Source organism: Syngnathus acus, chromosome 3, assembly GCF_901709675.1.
Source record: "Syngnathus acus chromosome 3, fSynAcu1.2, whole genome shotgun sequence".
Classification (NCBI taxonomy): Eukaryota; Metazoa; Chordata; class Actinopteri; order Syngnathiformes; family Syngnathidae; genus Syngnathus; species Syngnathus acus.
This window is the reverse complement of record NC_051089.1, coordinates 14,871,435-14,894,108: the sequence shown is the minus strand read 5'-3', so window position 1 is coordinate 14,894,108 and position 22,674 is coordinate 14,871,435. Positions and strand designations below refer to the sequence as shown.

At 40.1% G+C, this 22,674-nt stretch overlaps 4 protein-coding genes and 1 long non-coding RNA gene across 10 annotated transcripts in view; 2 read left to right on the top strand and 3 right to left on the bottom strand.

The window, feature by feature from the left end:
- LOC119120210 (synaptotagmin-7-like) overlaps positions 1-5,086 on the top strand; it is a 66,457-nt gene extending 61,371 nt beyond the window's left edge. For both annotated transcript variants that reach the window (XM_037246881.1, XM_037246882.1), the window contains 5 exons: positions 1,233-1,500; positions 1,664-1,833; positions 2,107-2,221; positions 2,375-2,574; positions 2,862-5,086. In XM_037246881.1, the coding sequence (XP_037102776.1) occupies positions 1,233-1,500; positions 1,664-1,833; positions 2,107-2,221; positions 2,375-2,574; positions 2,862-2,966 (858 nt within the window). In that variant the 3' untranslated portion in view covers positions 2,967-5,086. The remainder of the gene's footprint in view (positions 1-1,232; positions 1,501-1,663; positions 1,834-2,106; positions 2,222-2,374; positions 2,575-2,861) is intronic.
- A 3,235-nt stretch (positions 5,087-8,321) lies between these two features.
- Positions 8,322-11,559, bottom strand: sdhaf2 (succinate dehydrogenase complex assembly factor 2). Of its 2 annotated transcripts, none has more exons than XM_037246887.1 (4): positions 11,437-11,559; positions 9,947-10,170; positions 9,252-9,361; positions 8,322-8,980 (listed from the first exon to the last, which is right to left on the bottom strand). In XM_037246887.1, the coding sequence occupies exons 1-4, from the start codon at positions 11,446-11,448 to the stop codon at positions 8,850-8,852; spliced, it is 477 nt and encodes a 158-aa protein (XP_037102782.1). In that variant the 5' UTR covers positions 11,449-11,559; the 3' UTR covers positions 8,322-8,849. The 2 variants fall into 2 exon arrangements, with proteins under 2 accessions (XP_037102782.1, XP_037102781.1); XM_037246886.1 differs by lacking the exon at positions 11,437-11,559 and adding an exon at positions 10,754-10,895.
- LOC119120211 (cleavage and polyadenylation specificity factor subunit 7-like) lies at positions 10,975-16,059 on the top strand. Of its 3 annotated transcripts, none has more exons than XM_037246884.1 (9): positions 10,975-11,120; positions 11,425-11,548; positions 11,894-12,103; positions 12,711-12,814; positions 13,369-13,514; positions 13,602-13,920; positions 14,055-14,143; positions 14,414-14,558; positions 14,778-16,059. In XM_037246884.1, exons 2-9 carry the CDS (start codon positions 11,474-11,476, stop codon positions 14,974-14,976), a joined length of 1,287 nt encoding a protein of 428 aa, XP_037102779.1. In that variant the 5' UTR covers positions 10,975-11,120; positions 11,425-11,473; the 3' UTR covers positions 14,977-16,059. The 3 variants fall into 3 exon arrangements, 2 of the variants coding, with proteins under 2 accessions (XP_037102779.1, XP_037102778.1); XR_005097484.1 differs by having other exon boundaries at positions 11,000-11,548; positions 14,778-15,056; positions 15,458-16,059; XM_037246883.1 differs by having other exon boundaries at positions 11,000-11,548.
- A 704-nt stretch (positions 16,060-16,763) lies between these two features.
- Positions 16,764-18,006, bottom strand: LOC119120213 (DNA-directed RNA polymerases I, II, and III subunit RPABC5). Its single transcript, XM_037246888.1, has 3 exons — positions 17,853-18,006; positions 17,134-17,239; positions 16,764-17,000 (listed from the first exon to the last, which is right to left on the bottom strand). The coding sequence occupies exons 2-3, from the start codon at positions 17,226-17,228 to the stop codon at positions 16,892-16,894; spliced, it is 204 nt and encodes a 67-aa protein (XP_037102783.1). The 5' UTR covers positions 17,229-17,239; positions 17,853-18,006; the 3' UTR covers positions 16,764-16,891.
- Positions 18,007-18,668: 662 nt separating this feature from the next.
- On the bottom strand, positions 18,669-22,503 carry LOC119120190. 2 transcript variants are annotated; one of them, XR_005097482.1, is made up of 3 exons: positions 22,421-22,503; positions 21,090-21,210; positions 18,669-20,418 (listed from the first exon to the last, which is right to left on the bottom strand). It is a non-coding gene; the product is annotated as an uncharacterized LOC119120190 (long non-coding RNA). The 2 variants fall into 2 exon arrangements; XR_005097481.1 differs by lacking the exon at positions 22,421-22,503 and having other exon boundaries at positions 21,090-21,252.
- Between the last annotated feature and the right edge of the window lie 171 nt (positions 22,504-22,674).

The following is a 22,674-nucleotide window of genomic DNA, read 5'->3' as shown; positions in this document are numbered from 1 at the left end:
ATGGAATTAAGCTTTGATGAAATACATTTCTTAAATTTTTGTTTTGGTTATATATATTTTTTGTTGGCTTTCTTGTTGTCGTTGTAAATGTAAAATATGGCATTTCACTTCAGTAATACAATGCAATTGCAGGTAAAGTGTATACCGTTGAACAATAGTTTTATGTGATTTGGCGATTTCATAGGTAAAAGAAGGTAAGCACTCATGAGGAAAAGAGCAGAGCCAATGCTCCAATATGGGAACGCATACGTGTCCGTGCATTTGGGGTCATTTTAGAGTGTCAGGCTGAATAATGAAAAGTGATCACATTGGACAAAGGAGAATGAGGTCGAGCACCACTGGCTGAAACAAGTGTGGAAAGTATGGAATTGGATATGAAATATGTGGGACTGTTCCTTAAGTCATACTCCCAGCTCTTTTCCCAACAGATTGCACATTTTAACTGGATTTCTGCAGGCTGTACCGCCGTCAGTCAAAGGGTCAGTTTACCGACAGATAATCGGGCTGTCATACCAGAGCTGTCATGCACAGTGGATACGAGAGAATGTGACCACACACTAAGCTAGTTTGCATTTTGGATCAATACATTATAAAGAGCAGGGCCTGATTACTATCCACTGTCACCTTGAATGTAAGGACATGCCATCAGTGTGTCCCTTTTGTGCCCAAGTAGGGTAATCTCAGTCGTATCGTTATTTATTGTAAAAAAAAAAAAAAAAATCCCTTGCTTTTTTTTCCATTCAAAATTTGGGAAATATAACATGCATATAAAATGTAAGCAAGGACTCACCCTAGAGTGCAATAAACTGATTTCAAAGTTTGTTTTGAATTTAGCAGCTATATAATGGTCTTGATTTACCATATTAACCCTGTTTTTGATTTCTCAAGAAAGAATGAACAGACCACTCACCATGATGCTTTTTTTTAATTTCAAAAAACGGATGAAATCTCTGCATAACAAGCTCAGACTAGTGTCACCAGTGTGGCGTGCTCATTTCCGGTGAGGTGTAGTTTTTCTAGGGCAACAGGACGCGAAAAGGGTAAAAATTTTATTAGGCCAAAATGAGCATTAATCACACGACAAAAGGGGTTTGGACTAATCACGTTAATAACACGTTATACTGACATATATATACACACAGCTATGAAATGATGGATGGATGTAATTTACCATTTATTTCCTTCCCTTCATGCTCTCAGACTGGAATATTCATTGTCATCGCCTCTCCCAGTTGTCTCCAGGCTCGGAAGAAGACGAACACGAGGGACCGGTGTGTGAGAAGTTGGGTCGCATTCAGTTCAGCGTAGGATACAGCTTCCAGGACTCCACCCTCACTGTCAAAATCCTCAAGGGCCAGGAATTGCCTGCCAAGGACTTTTCCGGCACTTCCGACCCCTTTGTCAAACTCTACCTGCTGCCTGACAAGAAGCACAAACTGGAGACCAAAGTGAAGAGGAAGAATCTGAACCCCCATTGGAATGAGACCTTTTTGTTTGAAGGTTTGAATGGCATTTATTTGCTTGTTTGTTTATTTTTTTTATATATATGTCTTTTTGGAGATTCTATTAGTGAGGACCTTTTACAATAACTTTTTTTTTCTCCTCCCTGCTGATAATGTAGACACTGGAGTCTGAATTCTATTTGCGTGCATTTCTATTTCAGGGTTCCCATTTGAGAAAGTGGTCCAGAGAACTCTCTACCTGCAGGTTCTGGATTATGACCGCTTCAGCAGGAATGACCCCATCGGAGAGGTGTCCATCCCCCTCAACAAATTGGATCTGGCCAACATGCAGACTTTCTGGAAGGAATTGAAACCATGTAGCGATGGCAGTGTGAGTAAAGAGGGGGGAAAAGAGGTGGCAGAAGGAATGGAGTGGGAGGAGGGGAGATAGGACAGAATGTAATGGGTGATGTCATATTGCTGGCTGCTGTGACAGTCCCGGGGGAGATGTGGTAGTATGCCGGTGGGAGAGGATAGAAGTGAATACTGAGCATCTGACAGGTTGGTGGATTGAACACAGACTGCGGGAAGAAAACACAGTAAGAAGAGGGGAGAACAATTGAAAAGAGCATTACAATAAAACAAGTGTGTATCATTTGACCAGGGAAGCCGAGGAGATCTGTTGGTGTCTCTGTGCTACAACCCCACCGCCAACACTATCACTGTGAGCATCGTCAAAGCCCGCAACCTCAAAGCCATGGACATTGGAGGCACTTCTGGTACACGGGCTCCTTTAATTGGTTCCTTTATGCATCATTGTCGTGTGTGTGCACTTCAAATATATTGAAATATTAACGACCACAGAGAGGAATTCAATCCATGACGTCATACACACGCAATACCGGGTTAACAATTCATATTGCTCTTCCCAGACCCCTATGTGAAGGTGTGGTTGATGAACAAGGACAAGCGTGTGGAGAAGAAAAAGACGGTGGTAATGAAGCGTTGTCTAAACCCTGTTTTCAACGAGTCCTTTCCTTTTGACGTGCCTGCCCACGTGCTGAGGGAGACCACCATAATTATCACTGTCATGGACAAGGACAGGCTTAGTCGCAATGATGTCATTGGAAAGGTAACTCCTTCCCTCTTCTTCCTGCCTCTTCCTCCTCCTGTGTGTATTTTTGACTTCATGACAGGCCAGCTTCACTTAATCACCCAGCCAGTCTCTACTGACCCCTGCTGGTTTATGTCATGCAGCCACTCATCTAATATAAGACGTTCATGTTCATTCTAACCCTTTGTAGCACCTCAAGTCAAGTACTGTGTGCTTTGGATTATTGATAATATGCTTCAACAAAAGTTCAGTATCGTCACTTGGTGACACAGTGCATGAACTAATATTGTCTCTGCTCCTGGCAGATTTATCTCTCATGGAAGAGTGGCCCCGCGGAGGTGAAACACTGGAAAGACATGATGGGTCATCCCCGCACTGCCGTGGCCCAATGGCATGCACTCAAGGCCTGAGGGAGCGAGCGGGCCCTCGGCTCACATCTCCTGCTCTCGAGCTGCGGCCCGCGGGTTGCAGACAGTGTGCGTCACCTCTTTGTTCTCAGGCCTCTTTGAAATCCTTGACTCCTAAATTTCACCCCTTGTCAAACAGTGATGCCCACTTGACCCCCTCCTCTCTCATTCCTCTGACCTTTAAATGTATTCGATGTCCACCCACTTCCTCCTTGTACTGTCTTTTTATGAGATTTTGTTTTTGTTCACAATACCACTGTGTCTTTCTTGTCAACCACTCCTAGTGTTAAACACAAGAGCAGTACCTCTTGCCACACGAGAATACAAATACTGTTTACCAAAACAACGGAAAAATCCCAAACTCCTGTATGGTGTTGAGCATAGAGGTCAGAAACAGCCCTGTGCGCCAATGGCACTGCCCCCATGTGATGTTAGAGCGAGGGAGCACTCGTCTCTACTCTGCTGTTGCTGTCACTGCCAGTCTATATCCTGATCATGCCCCAAGCATCAGGAAGTTGATGAATGCAATGGATGTAAAGTGGACCTTTTCTTTTTGCTCGGGAAGCTGTGTAACCATTTACCTTGACCAGACCCCCTTGTTGTCTGTGCGTGATGTGTGTGGGTGATGTGCTGTGACCCCCCCAAATGAAGTTCTTCAAAAAAGAGGAGGATTCAATGATAAAACCTCCAGTACTGGGCCACAAAGCGTCAAAACATTGTCCTGTTTTTGGACGGAAAAAAAGGAGTAGAAGAGATTCGTGTGTTATCTTTTGTTTACAAAAAATAACTAAGAATCGAGAAATGTTTGTGTGCATCAGTGGATGAATGAGGAATCACTTTGGGCGTGGTCTTGATGATAAAGATGGATTAATTCTAGCTCGAAAAAATGGTGCATTCTTTTAGTCATTCCAAAGAAAACATGTAATTTCAGACTTTATATTTTCATTAGGCAGTAGTCTCGGGGTGGATCACCCTTGTACGAAAACGACATGATTAGGTGGGTGAGTCAAAAAAAATCCGTAAAGGTTAATTTATGCCTTCTATTCAGCTGCCAAATTGAACTCTGCCAGCAGCAAATGAAGTTTGGTCCGTCTGGATTTTTTGTCCATTCTGGAGTTTTGTCTTCCAGTTATTTGTTTCATTGGTTCAAGAACCAAAAAATACCTGCCCTTAAGTCCTCTTGTTCATTGTGCTTTCTGAATGAATAAAGGAAAGTCTCCTATTTGTGTGCGTGCGTGCGTGTGCACGCGCCCGCGCCGTGTGTGCGTGTGTGTGTCCGTGGGCGTGCGTGTGTGTGTCTGATCATAGTAAGTCCATGTTTAAAAAGTTTATCAGCTCTCTGTGCAATATGATTTTATTTTTCAAATTTTTTTTTTGTCTGCACTTGTAGATGTCAATGCTGGAACAAACCTCTCTTAATAATGAATAGCAGGGTTATTTTCATATGATAAAGATGGCAGCTTAATCCTACAATTTTTGGTTTGGACCAAAGCAGCTAACCACACTCCTGCTGGCATTGCCCCAAAACACTCCCACCATGCACACATGCTATCTGGCACAACATGTTCTGTGTCCAGATCCCACCATGTTTTGCTGCTCGCCATATGCACACACTGCAAGAGCCATGGAAGGGGGGGGTAGAACAGGGCATAGTCACCACCACTTTGCATCCCGGGAGGTTCCGCGTCACCTCATCCCAAAATAACCTGAAATGTTGTTTGTGCTGATGGCCATGGCCGATGAACAAGACATTATTTATGATAGTGATGACGGAATAACATTCCAAAGGCATACGACAAGTCACCTTCATTAATGCAGCTACGAATTGTCAGGGCGTGGTATAGTCCATCCACTACAGAATGAGGTAGAAATCGCCTTACTTAGACACAAATCAAAGAGAGGTGATCCAGCAACATCTAATGTACACGCTGTATTTGTTTGTACAATGAAATGTCCAGTATGGGCGGTATTAATTGGGTAGATCTATCTGTCTTTGGCCCGTGTTTTATTGTTACACATCTGTAAGGTGCACAATATGAAATACTGATCTTTTGTTTCATTTTTGAAATTGTACAGTGTATATAAGAGATAAACGTGTACATGCATAAACATCCCATATTGTTTTTAAATCCATCATTTCCTCCAGCGCATACATCAAGTAGGTAAGATAAAAATATCACATTCACAGAGTCGCCTGGAAGAATTCTTGAGTAGTTTTGCTGAAATAATGCTTTCTAGGATTGATCTACTGTATATTCGAGCATTTCATTGGTCTTAAGTGACTACAAATTACCGTATTTTCCACACTATAAGGCGCACCTAAAAACCTCAAATTTTCTCAAAAGCCGTCAATGCGCCTTATAGTCCGGTGCGCCTTATATATGGAACAATATTGATTCGTGGATGAGGACTAATTTATTAAAGTAAGCTTTACGTGTTTATTTTGTGTGTTATGTGATATTTACGTTTGAGCAACGTTGAGTTATTGATATATTGTTATTGTTTTCACTATTTCGAGTGTTACTATATAATGCTATTGCATTAACGTTTGAGCAACGTTGAGTTATTTATTCTATGCGCTTTATAATCCGGTGCACCTTATATATGGACAAAGTTTTAAAATGGGCCATTCATTGAAGGTGCGACTTATAATCCGGTGCGCCTTATAGTGCGGAAAATACGGTTGTAAATGCAATGTGCCAATGAAATAAAACAATCTTAAATCATTTCATAGCCATGTAAAGTTAAGCCCCAATATTAGTTGACACCGTCAGAAATCTATACCCAGCACTGCTCTTTCTGTTTCATGTTAATTTTTTATGCATTGTGATTATTTTATTATGTTTAAAATAAGCAACTGTAACACTCTTTTCTCTGTTCCATTCACACTTTTCTTAACAAGCACCACAGCGTATTGTTGTGAAGGAGCTGGATGAGCGTTCAGCCATTGCATCCATCCACAAAAGTGAAGTGGCACACCAGTGAGCAGTTCTTCTCCTCCATACATGGGCAGGCAAGCTGAATGCTGGGGATGCGGGAGGTGGACGGATAAAGGGAGCAGGAGAATGAGGTATTGAAATTCCCAGCGAGCAGAGGGTGGCGACACAGCTGAGGATCAAACGCGGAGCTGTCACGACACAGGAAGCAGCGGTGGAGGATGACAGCAATGCTGGGCCACAGATAGCTATAGTGGGTGTGCGTAGGAAAACCATGAAAGCATACTCCAAACAAATCTCAGAGCTCCACAAGTAGCACGGTTTTATTCCTTCACAATGAAGACACTAGTTCCCCAAGAATTACCAACATAATTATTCTCCCCTGTTACTGCACACAAAAAATATAATTATACTCCCCCTGTTACTGCACTTAAAGCAAGACCATTTACTCATTTAAGAAGAACAGTAACCTTGTGTTGTGTCAAGTCAGTTTTATTTGTACAGCCCTTAATCACAAACATGTCACCATGCATGTGATATTCCATATTCATATTCAAGGTTTTGGATTGTGGAAGGACCGGAATGCCCACATATGGCAAAGAAATATATATGACGGCCAAGACAAGATATATAATCTGCATGTCATAGAGTCTGACATTCATTATGAGATGTCAGCGTGAAGGGCATTGCATGCCTCAAGGACATTTGAATGTGAAGTGGCATCCCCCAGCAAACAGCAATTTGTGTTTTGCAGCTTGATCATGAAATATTCATACCTAGGATGATACAAATAACAGTAAATTAGGTAACAAGAATATTAGAAACACTTTTCAAGTTAATACGCTTCAGTTCTGGATCAGCGCCAGAGGTCAATAGCATTCAGAACCATGTATTGCAATACTGTTTTGTACGGGTGATTTAAAGCAGTATCAGCCCCTAATTTATATTGGACGGGATCGGTAAGGAAATTGTGGTGCTGCCCACAAACACCAACTTCAATGTTTCAGGGGATTTATCGGTTCTGTCTGCCCAAAATGAGCAAACGTTTGATTTTTTCAGTCCACAAACAGCTTTGGCACATCACTGCAAAGGGTTGAAAGGCATAGTGTGAAATTTAAATCCCAAAAGACACTGGACAACAAGAAAATACCAACTAACAAAAAAATGAAAATAGGGCTGTAATACAAACTCTCAAACATTTTACCCTTCTTGTGACCTAACCTATTGATAATTTATGATTATAAATACACCCCCACACATACCGTAGTACCTCTTACAGGAAGTTGCACTCTCAACAAAAAAAGAAAATATATTTTTTTCAAATCTCACACACAGAGGGCTCTTCGCTATTAAATGTACCCAGCAGAATAAATATTCCAACATATTTTAAGACATTGGTCACACAAATTGTGCTTGGTACGTGCTGTTCTTTTTGTGTATTATTAAAACACCTTGTCTGACTTATGTACACATTATAATTTCACGAGCATGCACAAGCAAACTGGATCTAATTTAATAATCTGCCCACATCTGGCCAGAGGGCTTTTCTCCTCCATTCTGCAGTTGAGGGTTGCAAATTTGAAGGGACGTGAGTATGGAGCCATATTTACAGTAAATGCCTCAGAGCTAACATTTATGAGCTTTAAAAGGAAAGACAATTTCAGTGGTGCTTAGGATGCAATAAAAAAGGTTGGCTTGAAATCCAGAGTGCCTCATAATGACCCATATGAGCACTATAACACGCGTGATAACTTGGAAGACGTTCATCCAAATAAATCAAACATGATGATTTAGAATTGACAGGTTCACATTATGGCAGATGGATGTGATTTCAATATGTGCCATTATCGACTTAAAGTACGGTACTGGAGACATTTACATCACACCCTCAATGGTTGTATTCGATCATACCTTGTCGCCATCTGCTGGACATACATTTAGAAAAAAATGGAGTTAATGGGTCATTTTGAATTGTCATCACATGTGCCATTTTTCTCTTTCATTTTGTTCCGTTGACGCAGAAAATGTGAACTGAACTGTGAACTTATAACGAAGGTAGAGGATATAAAGTCTCCTTACATTTTTCCACCATAAATTACAAATATAACTATCTTTTCAAAAGAGGAAGTACAGTCATATTATCTCAGTTTATTTTTACTTAACCTCTTGAAATACATGATTTTATAAAAATTGAGCTACACCAGTTATATATCATCGATGATGAAAAGCTTTGAAATGATTTGAGTCGTTTTTTTAATTGAAAAACAGCATTTGAACAGAGGTGTGTGGACTTTTTATTTCCACTGCACATACTGAATTGGTGAAATTTACCCACCTCGTATACGGTTTAACATTTATCGAATCACCACCATAATCATAATGTGGCATATGATGTAAACAAATTTGACACCCCTCCAGTTCTTCTACATAAGATATTTATTTCACAACTCTTCACATTAGACGCTACAGTAGGTACTGTCATGTTTACTTTATTTACATGAAGGTGCCTCTCAAATGCAAAACAATGAGACAGAAATTCTGGCAAGAAATGGTCTAATGATTACAAAAAGTGATTTATTCCACTCCTTGTTATTTCCGGCCCTGAATGTGGATATGCCTAACACTAAAGTAATAACCAAACCTCTGGCAACTGGAAAATGGTGATGAGAGTACCCAGAGAAGATCAACGTTTATAAAATAACATGCAAATAAAACTAATTGTATCACACATAATAATATGTCTTCAGGGCACCTCTTATAAGCGTTGGGTAGTGTATTGGGGGGACATGTGGGAAGAATAAAGAATAAATGTTATCATTACATTGTAACCCACAAAACATTGGAGGCAACCGACTGTACAGTAGTCCACTCGGACGTTTTCCACAGTAGGTTATTACCATGGTTTCATTCAGCACTCAAATGAAAGAGTTTGTTAAAAGGGGAATGATCATCATTGGCCTTCTTTTTCCAGGTATTCCAAGCTGGGGGCATCCAAACGCTGCTCCTGATTGCGATTCTTTGTGAACTCCTTTAGCATATCCATGATCTCTCCTTGGTAAATGTCTGGTGTGGGCTGAGCCTCTGTAAGCAAAACAGGAAGTGAATCCATTCATTTTACAATACAGTATTAAAAAAAACAATCGGGTCAGAGCATAAATTACGGCTCACCAATAACAATAATGTGGAAAATGGACAGATGAATGGAGATTGCCTACATTGCTCATCGTTTCACTACCCATTCACCCTCTAAGATGATCATTTAAATTTCAGAAAAACTGTCGACACATTCTTTTTTACAAAACAAATAGAAAACAGCTATTTTAAAAATACAGCAATGAAATGCTTCATTCACCTGTTGCCCAATAGTAGATGTCCCAGTCATTGCTTGGTTCATTAATGAGTCTGTCATACTGCTGCAGCTGGGTCTCACTCATCGTATTCAGGTATCGCTTGGCAAAAATGCTACAAGGGGAACAGAAAATCATTTAAAGTGAAAATATGCAGTAACTTTAAACATCACCTGGCAATGTTACCAGCACCAAAGGATTTTAATACTTGAAGACATCAGCAACATTTGAAGATTGAACACATGTACCTTTACAGCAATGCTAGATTTAGATTGACGTTTTTTCCCAGTTATCTTGAAGTACGTGACCGGGAAAGCCCCTTTATATAGCTTCATAAATTGTCTGCCATTCTAAACCGAGCTTTGTTATATTTGTATAGTAGTCTGAATTTTTGGTGCAGGGCTAAATCATGCAAGTGAACCAACTTGTTTAGCCTTTAGATGTAGAAAACTAGTACTGTAATAATAACCGGGACCACTTAATGATTGATTACAACCTTTCAAAAGGACAACACGATAGATGATTGGTTAACAAATGTGCCTGAAGGCTAAAAATGTTCATAGGTGTGAATGGTTGTTTGTTTATTGGGGCTCTGCGACTGCAACAGGTTGTAGTACCCAGCCTCGCCCAAAAGTCAGCTTGGATATGGTGCAGCACACCCGAGACCCGGTGAGAACAAGCGGATGGATTGCTTACTAACCTGAGCAATATGCAGTTCTCCAACATGCCCCTTTTACGGCTCTCATAGAGAAGGCGACGTCTCTTGATGTCAATGGGCTCGCCGGCCTTTTCTTCCCAAGGGGGCAAGGGGATCTCAATCAGGTCAGTCCTAGCATCATCCGGTGCATCGCCACGGTAACAACGGGTCGGTACCAGGCCAGTGACCACAGGTCTCCATGCTGTCTGGCAGATCCCTGGCACCAGCTGATGAGAAACCACAAACATAAGTCAGATAAATTATATTTTGAACTTGTCAGAAATATTTTACTCAGAGTACCCACACAGACACGGGCCGGGGTAAACTTGCAAAATCCACACAGCCAGCCTGAATCAAACTCTGTACCTCAGAACTGTGAGGCGGACATGCTAACCTCTGCCTCATTGTTCAAACAGTACATCCATATTGGCCAGCCAAGAACTGGTCTAAGGCTCTGGTAAGCGATTATATTTGCAAGGGGGTGGTCTGTCAGTCAAGATAGCGTCATGCATCATATCGTAACTGAATGGACCAACACACATCATAGTGGCAATAACCAAATGGAGAAAAAACAGAGATGCAATATTAAATGTGGGGGTCCTGTCTTCTTTCAACCCTTTGTAGTATTATTACATATACCAGGGGGTGGAGGGAAACCAGACATTGAATTACAAGTTGCCAATGACAGAACGCAACGAAGGAGAGTTGCATAATGTCGCGTGCTCGCCTCAATTAAATACAAGTAAAGTACATCGATTCAAAGTTGTAATTAACAGACCACAAAACAGAATTTCTTGAAATAAAACTCACTCTTTTCGCAATGATCGAGGACAACATTTTACTTGACTGGCGACGGTAACCTCTGCAGACTTGTCGCGTAACGTCAGAAACAATAAACGCCCCTTTACGTCACACACGATGTGATTGGCCCACGCTAGACACGTGACGCGATATCGCTGATATAACAGTTGCGTTTGTCTTCGGCAAAGTTTTCATTACAAAGTCAGCCAAACAAGGAACAAAGCTATTACTATACATGTGCGTTTGTAATCAGATCCATTCAAACGTGTAAATCTTATTATTCTAGTCCCTTCCTTCACAGTCGATGAAGGAGTAGGAACCAATGTTGTATATGTTGCTAACCGGTAACATTTAGCAGATACACGTGAGCAAGCAGGTACGTTAGCAACACCAGTGTCAATGGCCCAATGCGAAATTGTATCAACGAAATAATCTGTGGGAAGACGTGTGCACTGTTTTCATTAAACTTTATTTTACCAGGCATCGTTCTATCGTGCTACGTTTATTCACTAATCCACATTCGTTGTTATTTATCCGGTCCCGACGTTTGCTAGCGTTAGCTACTGTCCGACGTCAACAAAAGTATAAATCTAACCCTGCATGATTTTTCGCTTTTCGGTAATGATGCACTTTGTGTAAATGTGCATTTCAAAACTACCCATCTGGAAAAACAAAAATAGAACCATCATCACCGTCATTGTCATCTTTGAATGATCTCTGGCCCTCGTGATGGCTGCAGCCGGACCGAGTGAATCCAAAACGGCAACCGCACAGTTGTATGGTGACCCGAAGCCTAACGACGAGGTGAGTCTTGTCTTGCTTCATTGCGAAAGCACTGACCACACCACCGACGATGGACTTTTCTTTGTGTCAAAAATTATTTTTAATTGAAGTTTGTTTCTCCTGTTGCGGTCTTGTACGGTCACTTCAAATCCGCATGTTTGGAAAGAGAGCAAAGTTCTTGTACATTGCCTCAAGTTTTTCTTTAATTAATTGTTTAGAACTCACCCTGCAAGCATTTCCTCCTAACCTGACGATGCTTAGCAATACCGTGGAGTACAAATATTGCAAAGTAGTCCTTTTTTGTTGTTGTTGATACCCTGCACACGGTGAAATGGAAATGATCTGATTTATTTAATCTCACCACAGGATTTGGACAGACTAGATGAGGCAAACGACCTTTTTGATGATGCTGTACTTTCGAGCTCAATGGATCAAGACAAGAAAACCACTTTGAACTCAGATGCTGGCAGTGGAACATCATCTAAAGTAAAGGATAATGTCACCACAGTGAAAGCAGAGGAAAAGGAATCAAACCAGGCACGGAAATTCTCACTGTATATTGGGAATTTCTCTTGGGTAAGTTTTACATTGTCAGTTATTGTCAACCAGTGTGCCGGCGCACATTAGTGTGCGGTGAAAGGCTGAGAGCTCAACAAATAACAAAAACTATACTTAATTGGTTCAAAAACGTCTTTTTTTCCGAATAAATAATAAACATTTGTCATCTGTCTATGCCAGAGACTAAAAGTGACAAGTGATCTTCTATTTGAAAAATAATCTTCGATTAGCTGGCAGAAACTACAAGTATAAAAGCAATATGTGTATCCTCTTGCGTGACATTTTTTGTTTTCTTGGTATGCCATGAGCTTTTTCCGAACTCAAAATGTGCGCCTTGGCTTAATAAAGGTTGGGAATCACTGCAGTAGCCTTCTGTACATTAATTAAGATGAGTAGTTAGTCTGAGTACATGAATTTCATCGGCTATTTGGGGGGTTATTAGAGCGGGATGAAAAAGTATATAAACACATATAAGCATTTTCATTGGCTATTTGGGGGTTATTAGAGTAGGAGGAAAAAGTATATAAACACTTTGGAATTTCTTTCATCTCTGCATAAATTGGTCATGCAAACTATCTACTGTAAAGTAACCGGTCCTTCTTCCCTTATATCCATTACCATTTAGTGGACATCTGACAAGGATCTGCTGCTTATGACCCATAAATTAGGGGTGAGGGATATTGATGAAATAAAATTTGCTGAGAATAAAGCAAATGGCCAATCAAGAGGGTAAGTGACTTTTCCATTTCTTCAAGTATGTTAAAGCCTAAATATCCATCCATCCATCCATTTTCACTGTAATAAATTCTACTGTTTTACGTTTTACTTATTTAGTTGTGGTCTATATAAAGTGGAACAACGATGCTTTTGTCTGAATTCCATCACGGGTCCCTCTTTTCGACTTGTTCTGAGGTGCGGCTCAGAGCAAGCCGTTTTGGGGCGGTCTCTTTAATTGCAAATGAGATACTTCACACTCCCAAGGCCGCAAGATGTGCACCTCCCTTTCCGGTTGACATTTGTAGTTATGTGATGTAATAGATAAAAAAAAAAACGTCATAGAAAACGGAGAAATCACTCCTGGATGCTCCAGATACACAAGAAAATATTTTTTAAAAGCAAAGAAAGTTGATTTTCCATGATCTGCGTCTTTAAGTCTTGAACATTTTTTAATGATTTTAAAAACAAAAAAAAGTTGCTTTTCCATAATACGTGTCTTTAAGCCTCAATTAGCTACTGAATACCGCTACTTGATCTTCATGCACATTTTCATCTCATAACTACAGCTATGCAAAGGTGGTGGTGACTTCAGAAAATTCATTAAAAATATTGTTGGAGAAAATTCCCCTCTGTACACTGGATGGGGAAAGCATAGACTGCCGTTTCGCCACTTATCAAAACTTCAGCGTGTTTGAGGATGTCGCTAATAAACGTAAGTGGACCAGTATTTTTGCGCATGAGTCACATTCATGGCAAATGTTACATGGATTCACCAAAAGTGCTCTTGTGCTATTCACAGGTTTCCCAATGCGCGGTAATTCCAAGGACACCGATTCACAAGTGTCCTCGTCAGTTTCATGGGATAACAATCCTCCCAGCATACCCACTCCGTTTCCATCACATCCAATTGGAAATGTATTTCCCCCACATTCCAGCCCGTATCCTGGCCAGCTACCTCCTCCCTTCCCACCGGTGCCGATCAACATCCCTCCGCCGCATCTGTTCCCCCCTCCACCTTTCAATGCACCAAGCCAGCCGCCTCCAAGTCTGCATATAAATCCTGCTTACTTTACCCCAGCACAAGACAGATACAGAAGTCAAGCTTACGGTCAACAAAAGTGAGGATGCGTGTGATTTCAGTCTTTTTCCAACCACAATTCAATATTCATAGCTATGAAACAATATCTTAGCATCTGCATTATTCATTGATCAGATTGACTGTATCTCTCTTTGTGCATTGCAAACATTTCAGGGGTGACAGAGATTATGAAGAATTGTTGAAGAGAAATAAAGCTGTGGCTAGCAGTGCCATTACCAAGGCTGTGACAGGTGCAACAGCTGGTAAGTGCACCCGATCCCATCGTGTTTCGCTGCAAATCTGAGACATACGGTACTTCATTACAAAAGAAAGAATAGCCTATTGAAACAAGTTTGAATTCTCGGGGTACTATAGTATGAAGGTTGGACTAAACCCTAATGTTGAGGACTCACTGGGACAACTCAACTGTGTGGGATTTCCCAGCATCTTTCTAGTCTATGTATGTGTACGCTACATGTTTTTGCAATCTGCGATCAACACTTTTTGGACACTGCAAATGTTTGCAATTACAGGAGACCAGAGAGTGGCGATGGAAACGCTGTTGACAGCCATTGCTATCATCAAGCAGTCCAGCGTGTATAGGGATGAGCGCTGCCAAGCCCTCGTCACCTCCCTCAAAGACTGCCTGGTGTCCATCCAGGGAAACTGTGGCTATAGGTTTGTTTGCTTTTGCATGCTTCATACCATGCATGGAAATTGGGCTGAATTCAGACAAAGTACATGATTTATAAAAATAAGGGATGTTCGATATCACTTTTTATCAGACCGCTACGAGTAACAGTACTCAACTTTTGGGGACCCAGGTAACTGATATAAATAGAGAAGATATAAATGAGAAGGCAGGCTCAATACTTCAGTATCACACCTTTTCTATAGGAGTGGCAGTAATTCTGGAGACCGGGACAGAGACAGAGATCGGGAGCGAGAACGGGAGAGAGAGCGCCACAGAGAAGGTTCGCCTCGTTGGGAAGGCGCTGGAACGTCAAGAAGGCACAGAGAACGTTCTTGGAGTCGAGAAAAGGACCGGGGCCGTTCACGGGACAGGCACAGAGATTACAGAGAACGCTACCGCTGACTTTGTAACATTGTAGCCAGCACATCCTCGTGAGCCACTCTAACTCTCGGACCGCCATCAAAACCAACAATGACCGACTGGTATGCCCGCCGCCTGTACATTTACTCTCGAGTGGTTACTGATCATTTTACCACCAGAACAATTGCATTTCATTTTAGGTTATCATGTCACTTGAAATTGCAAAATGTCAAAAATTGCTTTCAGAAAGTACTTAGTCCCCCTTCAATGTTTTTGTTTTGCCTTTATGCTAATTTTTTTTTTTTAATTGTTACCTAAATAATTTGAACATTTAAAAAAAAGCAAAAGCAGAATCTAACAATGTTTCCTTTTTATCATAAAACTGAAATGTCACTGATTTTTTGATAACTTGCTTTGACTTGAAATTTAACTCCGGTCCATCTACCTCTTGGTCCCATTTGAAATATTTGTAAGTCCACCTTTTCAAAAGAATTAACCAGATGTGATTTGCCTGTCTGCATAGGGCCTCGCAGCTGACCAAGTATATCGGACCAAAAAGCACCTGGTCAAAGCAACTATTTGAAGAGCTTTTGTCACTAAAGTTCCTTCTGTCCCATTTTTTGGGTTAGTGTCTGAAATGTTTTGTCAGGTCTTGATATCGTGCCTTGGAAAATCACATGCATCAAGATATGGAAGAACCTGAGTTCAGTTTCATACATCTGAAAAACGGGGAGTGTCAAATTTTGAGGAAAACCATGTTTTGAGCATAATGTTGAAATAATTTTGAAGGGGGTGGAATACCTAGCTCATATTTTGTAGGTTTTTTTTAAAATTAAACTAATTTCTTTTTAGATTCCCGTTGACATACATGAAGGTTACAGATTTTTCTTCCGACACAATTTTTGTTCTGACACAATCTTTTAAAAAGACAAAAGATGTGTCTCCAGAAGTTTGCATCGTCTCTTCATTCTACTCTTACGGGGACTTCAATTGTTCAAATTAAATACTGTGTGCATAGTCATTCGGATTAGAAGGAATCCTTGCATGTGCAAGACACTTAAATGTATTTAACACAGTGTCATTGTTGTCTTTTGTAATATAAAACAATCCACCCGAACATCTGAATGTGTTTGTCACTCTTGTAAGATTTTTCTTCAGGTCTACCAAGGAGATATCTAGGGATACATTTATGAATTCCAATTGTTTCGCCAACATGTATGTTACAGTTTTTGTTACACTGGCTATGTTAAAGTAAGCTTATAATAGTTCTCCAAACCTATTTGTCGAGAATGAGCTGTGATGCCGTCTTGGCTCGGCCATCTCAATTCAATACGGCATTTTCTTGGTCTGGTGAATTTGAGACACTCCGTTTTTCAGCATCAATACTGATGGCAGCAAAATATCTGACATCTCAATGTCAAATGAGGAAGCAGGTGGGACCGACAGGCTTACTAACTAGGGTCACCTCATAATTGAAAAAATAAATGATAGATTTAAAGACATAGGCAAGTGATGTGGCATATCTGCCATGCATTAAAATAAACCACAGGGACTATTTGGGCCAATACAAGATGCGACACAAAAATGGTATTATATAATAAAAATATATTTATCAAACTTTACAATATTGCTCCCTTAACCCATCAAGACCTCAATATGGGAGCTCTGGAAGTACACTTTAAAATGGCAAAAGTATTATTATTGTCGGAGTTGAATTTGAAAAATTTACAACAAACTATGTATATTTGTAATTAAGTCAATCTGATGCTCCTCCATTTCTTTTATCGAAGTCTTCTTTGATGGTTATCACAGGACATACAGTACAACACTAAGGGGAAATGTGACATTTATCACCTTTATTTAAAAAAAGAAAATATTGTGGTCAAAGCATTTTTGCATCAAAATAAAGAAGACACCTTCCAAAGATCACATTCTTATTAAAGGAGGCCGGTAGCAGTTACTTTTCCAAGGGGGCATAATTCAACAACTTCTCAATAAGATCCACATGAGACAGGAGCATCCTTCGACAGCAGTATCTCTTCAGCCCCAGGGCATCAAGCGCATCACTGAGGAAGTGAGAAGAAAGGGTTCAATTTAATGAAGTTAATGACAGACTGCAGGCTGTAAATAACCTGTATGTACTATAGGCAATCGACATTTGTTAGGAAAATAAAATACTTTTAGATTTGCTTTTCTTACCCCTCGGTGTACTCTGCCTGGAGTAAGCCAAGGTACATCTCCCATTTGTTACCCACGATCTTTCCACATGTGAAGCACCGCACTGGGATGATCATTTTCAAGACACCTAGAAACGTAATTACATTTAAAAAAAACATTAATTCCAACATACATGGAACTTGTATAAATTGGACACCTCACTAGGTACATTCAAAATAACTTCTACCTGACATAACTCTAAACACATTTAAAATCGACAAGAGTTTGGTATTTGTTTTTATTTATAGTACCAGCATAGGTGGTGTTTATGTGTACTTCTAACTGCTACAAAGCTGTTTCTAATGTCAGCTTTTTAATTATTTACTTCATTACTTTTTCTTCTGTTGTCACAAATTTTGGAGATCTTGTGGCTGGCTACATTTTGTCAGACAGATTCTAATGATTGGACCGGACTGGAGGTGAGAATGAGTCGTGGTTATTAATGTATGTATTACAATTATTTATTATGAGTAAATATTTTCAATTGTTGGACCACTTTAACGGTGGTAAAATCATAAAAGCTCTCATAATGTCTGAATATAGCGTCCGTGACTGGTTCTGGTGGGCTCATGCTAAGCTAACAACAAAACCCCATGGTTTGGCCACGATGTTAGCATCAACGTGGGTAGCTGACTCCATGCACGAGTTTACGAATTACTAACAACATTGAAGAACAAATGTCAAGGTCTTTTTGAACTTACCCTCAGTGGTTCAGTTGCAGTATGTCAAACCAAGTATAATAGCGACCAAAGAGCTCCAAAGCACGAAGGTAGAGTTCTTCGTTTTACAGAAATATTCCCGGTAAAATCAGGTACACGTACATCACTTCCGGTACCATGTTTCATGTAAAAATAAAAAACATCTGCGGCTGTTCCTTGAATGATGCATTGTGGGTTACATTCATTACATTATTATTATTATTTGTGTAGAGGCAAAATGAGTATTTTTTACATTTGTCCTTGTTGATGCAGAAGCGTTCTCAAAAACGTTCACGACAAATACTACGAAATCACAGTTCTTTTAAATTGAATTCACAGGAACATTTGTTTTAAATATATATTCCACATACAAATGGGCCTGCTTTAATAGCCATATACATATATAAAGACATCAGAAAAGGGTTATTTATGCAAAGGTCTCAAGAATTTGTTTACATAATTATTAAAGGACAAGTCAAGTCAAAAGAAATTCTTTATATTAATGTTCTACGCACACCCACTGAGATTAATACTGCGTTCGTGGAACATGAGTTAGGCAGATAAATCCACCCATATTTATCTAATTCAGGGTACTGATATTTTTCCATTTATTGGTACTTGTTGTTTGACTGGGAATGACATTAAAGTGCCCCAGGCAACAACCAGCACGGCTCACCTGAATTCTGGGTTTGGTCCTGTGATGTTTGCAATTAGACTATTGGTGGCACATGGAATATATTCTCCTTAAAAGTAGGTAAGCCAGCAACAACCTTTCCCAATTTGCATTATCTTTGGACTCTCAGAGAAAACAAATACCCATTGGTTCACTTCCTTTAATAAAGGTTGCATCACAACCACATTCTTTGTGTACACTGGAGGAGAGAGTAGTAATATATCAAAAATATAACCATCATTACAGTCACCATAAATACATACTGTACTTTCTATCACCTCTAACATCATTGCCATTTTATGAAACATCATACTTGACCATCACTAGTGTTATTACATCGCATCATCTATGTGAAATAACTTGCTACAGCACAACATAATGTGCTAACTGAGGAATCCTACCTGAATTATTGCATTTATACGCTGCTGTTATTAAGTTATTAAAAGAAGATGGTTTTTTTTGGTACACTTATTTGTACAAGGTCAGATGAAGTTAGTTCTAGTTTTGGCATTGTATTGTTTGGATGCATTAGGGGTGTAGAATGCAACAATGTACACACATACAACATTTGTGATGACTATGTTGCAAAAATGTTCACTTGCAACCAGAGAAAAGTGGTGTGTAGTTTTTCAACTGGGACATTACTGTGTGAATAGACAATGCTGGGAACACATGCAAGGGCGCAAATGTGTGCAGACATAGAAATGACGACTGCTTGACTAATCCACTTCCTTTACATTAGCACTCTAATTGTGCCCGGCTATACTTAGATATTAATAAGGTACTGAAAACACAAAGGTTGTTCTGGATAGTTGTTCTTGATGGAATACGCACAGTGAAATGAAGCCTGATTCAACTGCAGGCTCTGAACTCGATACGGGACCATTAATGACTGGTCCGCAATAAAGTATTTACGATAAGAGGTGAACATATAGATGCAGAACATTTTCAGATGTTGTGTTGTACATGAAAGGCTATTGATTTGTCACATCATTTGATTCTAACATAAAAATTCTTCTTATTCTACAATCTACTTCAAGAAATAACATTGCAACACTAGTCTGCCATATACGTCATATTCTCCCACAAGACGTTCATAAACCTCAGCATTCTGAATCCCTTAGTCTTTTGTCATATAATGTAACATTTTTACAACTCTGCTCTTTCAAAGAAAAGAAAAGTGAATTCTAGAATCTGCATTTTCCACACCAGGAGTACAATTTTCTGGAGCTCTTTCGAAATTGAACATACGACGCAAATACTGTGTGTTTTTGTCAACATTTGAGGAAATAATAAAAAGCAGATATAAGCAACCAGAAAATAATCGTCTCGTATGTTCAGCACTATGGTGTAGTTTTAACAGATTGTAAATTAAAATTTCATGCATAAAATGTTTGCAATAAAAAAAAATTAGCTGCTTCATTGCTTAGTAATATTTTATACATATATGTTTGCTAGCCAAAAAAAAAGAGCAACTCCCCATCTTCAAAATCTACCATGATTATTTGTGAACCAATTTTACATAGAGTTAATTTTTCGAGATTAGGATTTTAATTTCTCTTTGCTAGCAACATCGCCCCAATCAAAATGGCTCCAACTGCAATCACAGCACCACCAATGAGGAAAGGTTTCAGATGCTCCAGAGAGTCTGTGCAGCTGCCCGCAGCCCCATCACCTGGATCACCTTCTGCCGCCCCATCCTGGGGAGGAGGTATCTCTGGTTCCGGCGTTGCTGGGGCAGGTTCAACTTTACGTGGGGCTGCTGGCTCCCTTTTCTCTGCTTTTGATGGCCCTTTGGGAGCAGGAGCAGACTTGGCCTTGGCTTCCATGGATTCCGGGACCAAAGTGTGGGCTTGTCGGTGATGCTGCTGCTGCTGCTAGCTCTGTGTTGCTTCACTAAAGAAAAAAGAGGGAAGATAATCTCTCCAAATCGGGGTCAGACTTCACATGAAATCTGCTAAATGGAGGAAACACAGACATACTCACAAGCCTTTATACTCATAATCACTGTATTGCATTAGCAGCCCTGTGATTGGAGGGCCTTAAATATGACCTTGCAAGAGCTATCACTTGGATGGGTGCATTTTGAGGCTGTATACATTGTTAGTATTTTGGTTGAAACAGCTATGACATAACCCTTATGTGAAATTGTGCCACTACTGTCCTTTTCAAAACCATAGCTTTCAGGATAACTAGCGCATGGGAATATTAGGCTACTGCAGCTTTGCAGAGCCTAAACTCCTCTTGTCTTCTGAATTTTCATTTGTTCTTCTATGATCAAATCTAATGCAGACAACAATGCAAATACAATGCAAAACAATGCAATGCAGTAATCTGTCAAACTTCCTGAGTCATAGCTCATAGGGCCTATAAATGGAGGACAAGATGGAGGTGAATAATAAGTACTGCGTGATGACTGGGGCATCAGTGAAATATACAGAGCCCACTGAACAAACATTAATGCATAGTAACTGAAAATGAACGTGTCAATGCAGATTGGACACGTTTTACATAAATAAGTGTCAATAAATGCTGCTGTCTAATGAGACAAAATGGACATTACGTACCTCCTCTGCTGCTTCCTAGCAATTACTCGGATAATTAAAAGATGCAAGGACCACAGGACCACAAGGATGTCACAATGCCCTTAACATTAGAAAATGACAGAACGCTGGGAGATGGAGGGCACTGAAGGCAGAAGGGAGGAGAATGAAAACGCGACCGGAATGTACCATCTGGGGCACAAGATACGGGGGGAGTCTTTTCTTTGGTCTGATTTTTCTTTGGTTGTATACATAAAAGTAAAAAAATAAATACATGGCACAATTTTTGTATGCAGCGTGACTACAACCACAATAGTTTGTGTCAAGGGAGCTGTTTGAATTTTTTCTACTTATTTGTAATAGAATTATAATTAAATATAATATAATAAATATATAAAATAAACATGCTCAAGAAATGTTTCAGTTCGTCTGTCAGGATCTTTTTTCAGTCGGGAAATTGTCTTTGTATTTGAATAAATTTTCACCTTTGCAATGGTGCACCTGCCGTTTTATCACATTGCTTAAAACCTTGAATGCCTGCAGCTGCAAGCATTATTACACCAATGCACTATTATACAAAACCGCTTGTCATTTTTAAACATTTGATTTCACGCATGTACAGATGAGATCTGCGTTCAAGGACATCCTTAAAGAATATGGCAATCTTTCAAACATCGCTACCTGGCCATGGCCCGGCATCGCTTACCCAGTCACGAATCACGATTTTTTTTTTTTTTTTTGTAATTACTGCAATACGGACAAAAGCTTCACAATTCGCAATATCTCATTTAAAATTGAAATTAATGAGATTTGCTATGTTTTCAAAATCTTCCAAATGTAGTTCGTTTCATGTGTTTATATTTTATGACTTGACAGGGATCCACGCCCAGTGCACGACCTATCGAAGAAGACTATGTTTCGAGATAGAAATCAGTCTTGTGTCAACGACACGAAACCCACATTTCAGTATATTTTGTGTTGAATTGAAATGCAGGTCTCACTGGCTTTGTTTTCAAGCCAAATCGACAAAGGCAGTATTTTCTTATTTTAATACAGTGTTTCATTATACATAAATACGTTTAACAGACAAATTACAATGTTCAAATATTTCCTTAGTATGAACGCGCACTCTCTTGGTAGGTAACCATCTTGCCATGGCTGTCTCATCTTTGAAGCAGTAGCGAAATTCTTGATATTCACAAACCACCAGTGGCGCCGTTTCTCTGCAATATTTCCCGAGTGCCTTCCGTTTAAGAAACGGGTCAGGTATGCGCAATCAAAACGCGCTACGTGATGTGCGCAGCGAAACGCGGAAAGGGGCTTGCATCTTCTTAATACGCAGTTTAATGTAGTACCGGGCCCGTTTCTCGTGGAATGCTGCCTGTTTTGCCTCCTGGCGTTGCTGGGGTTCGGGAGTTGTCCGGCGGCCGGGAGCACATCCACGCCACTGACAATAACGTGACACGGATTCCGTTCTTTCCATTTCTTCTTCAGTGGATTTGATCCAATCCCGAATATTTCTCACTGGTTTGGAGGAGCACAGAAAAGGAGTCACTGTGCTGCCACAGCCGAAGACGTGTTGCTCTGAGGACTGCTGCGGATCCCCGCG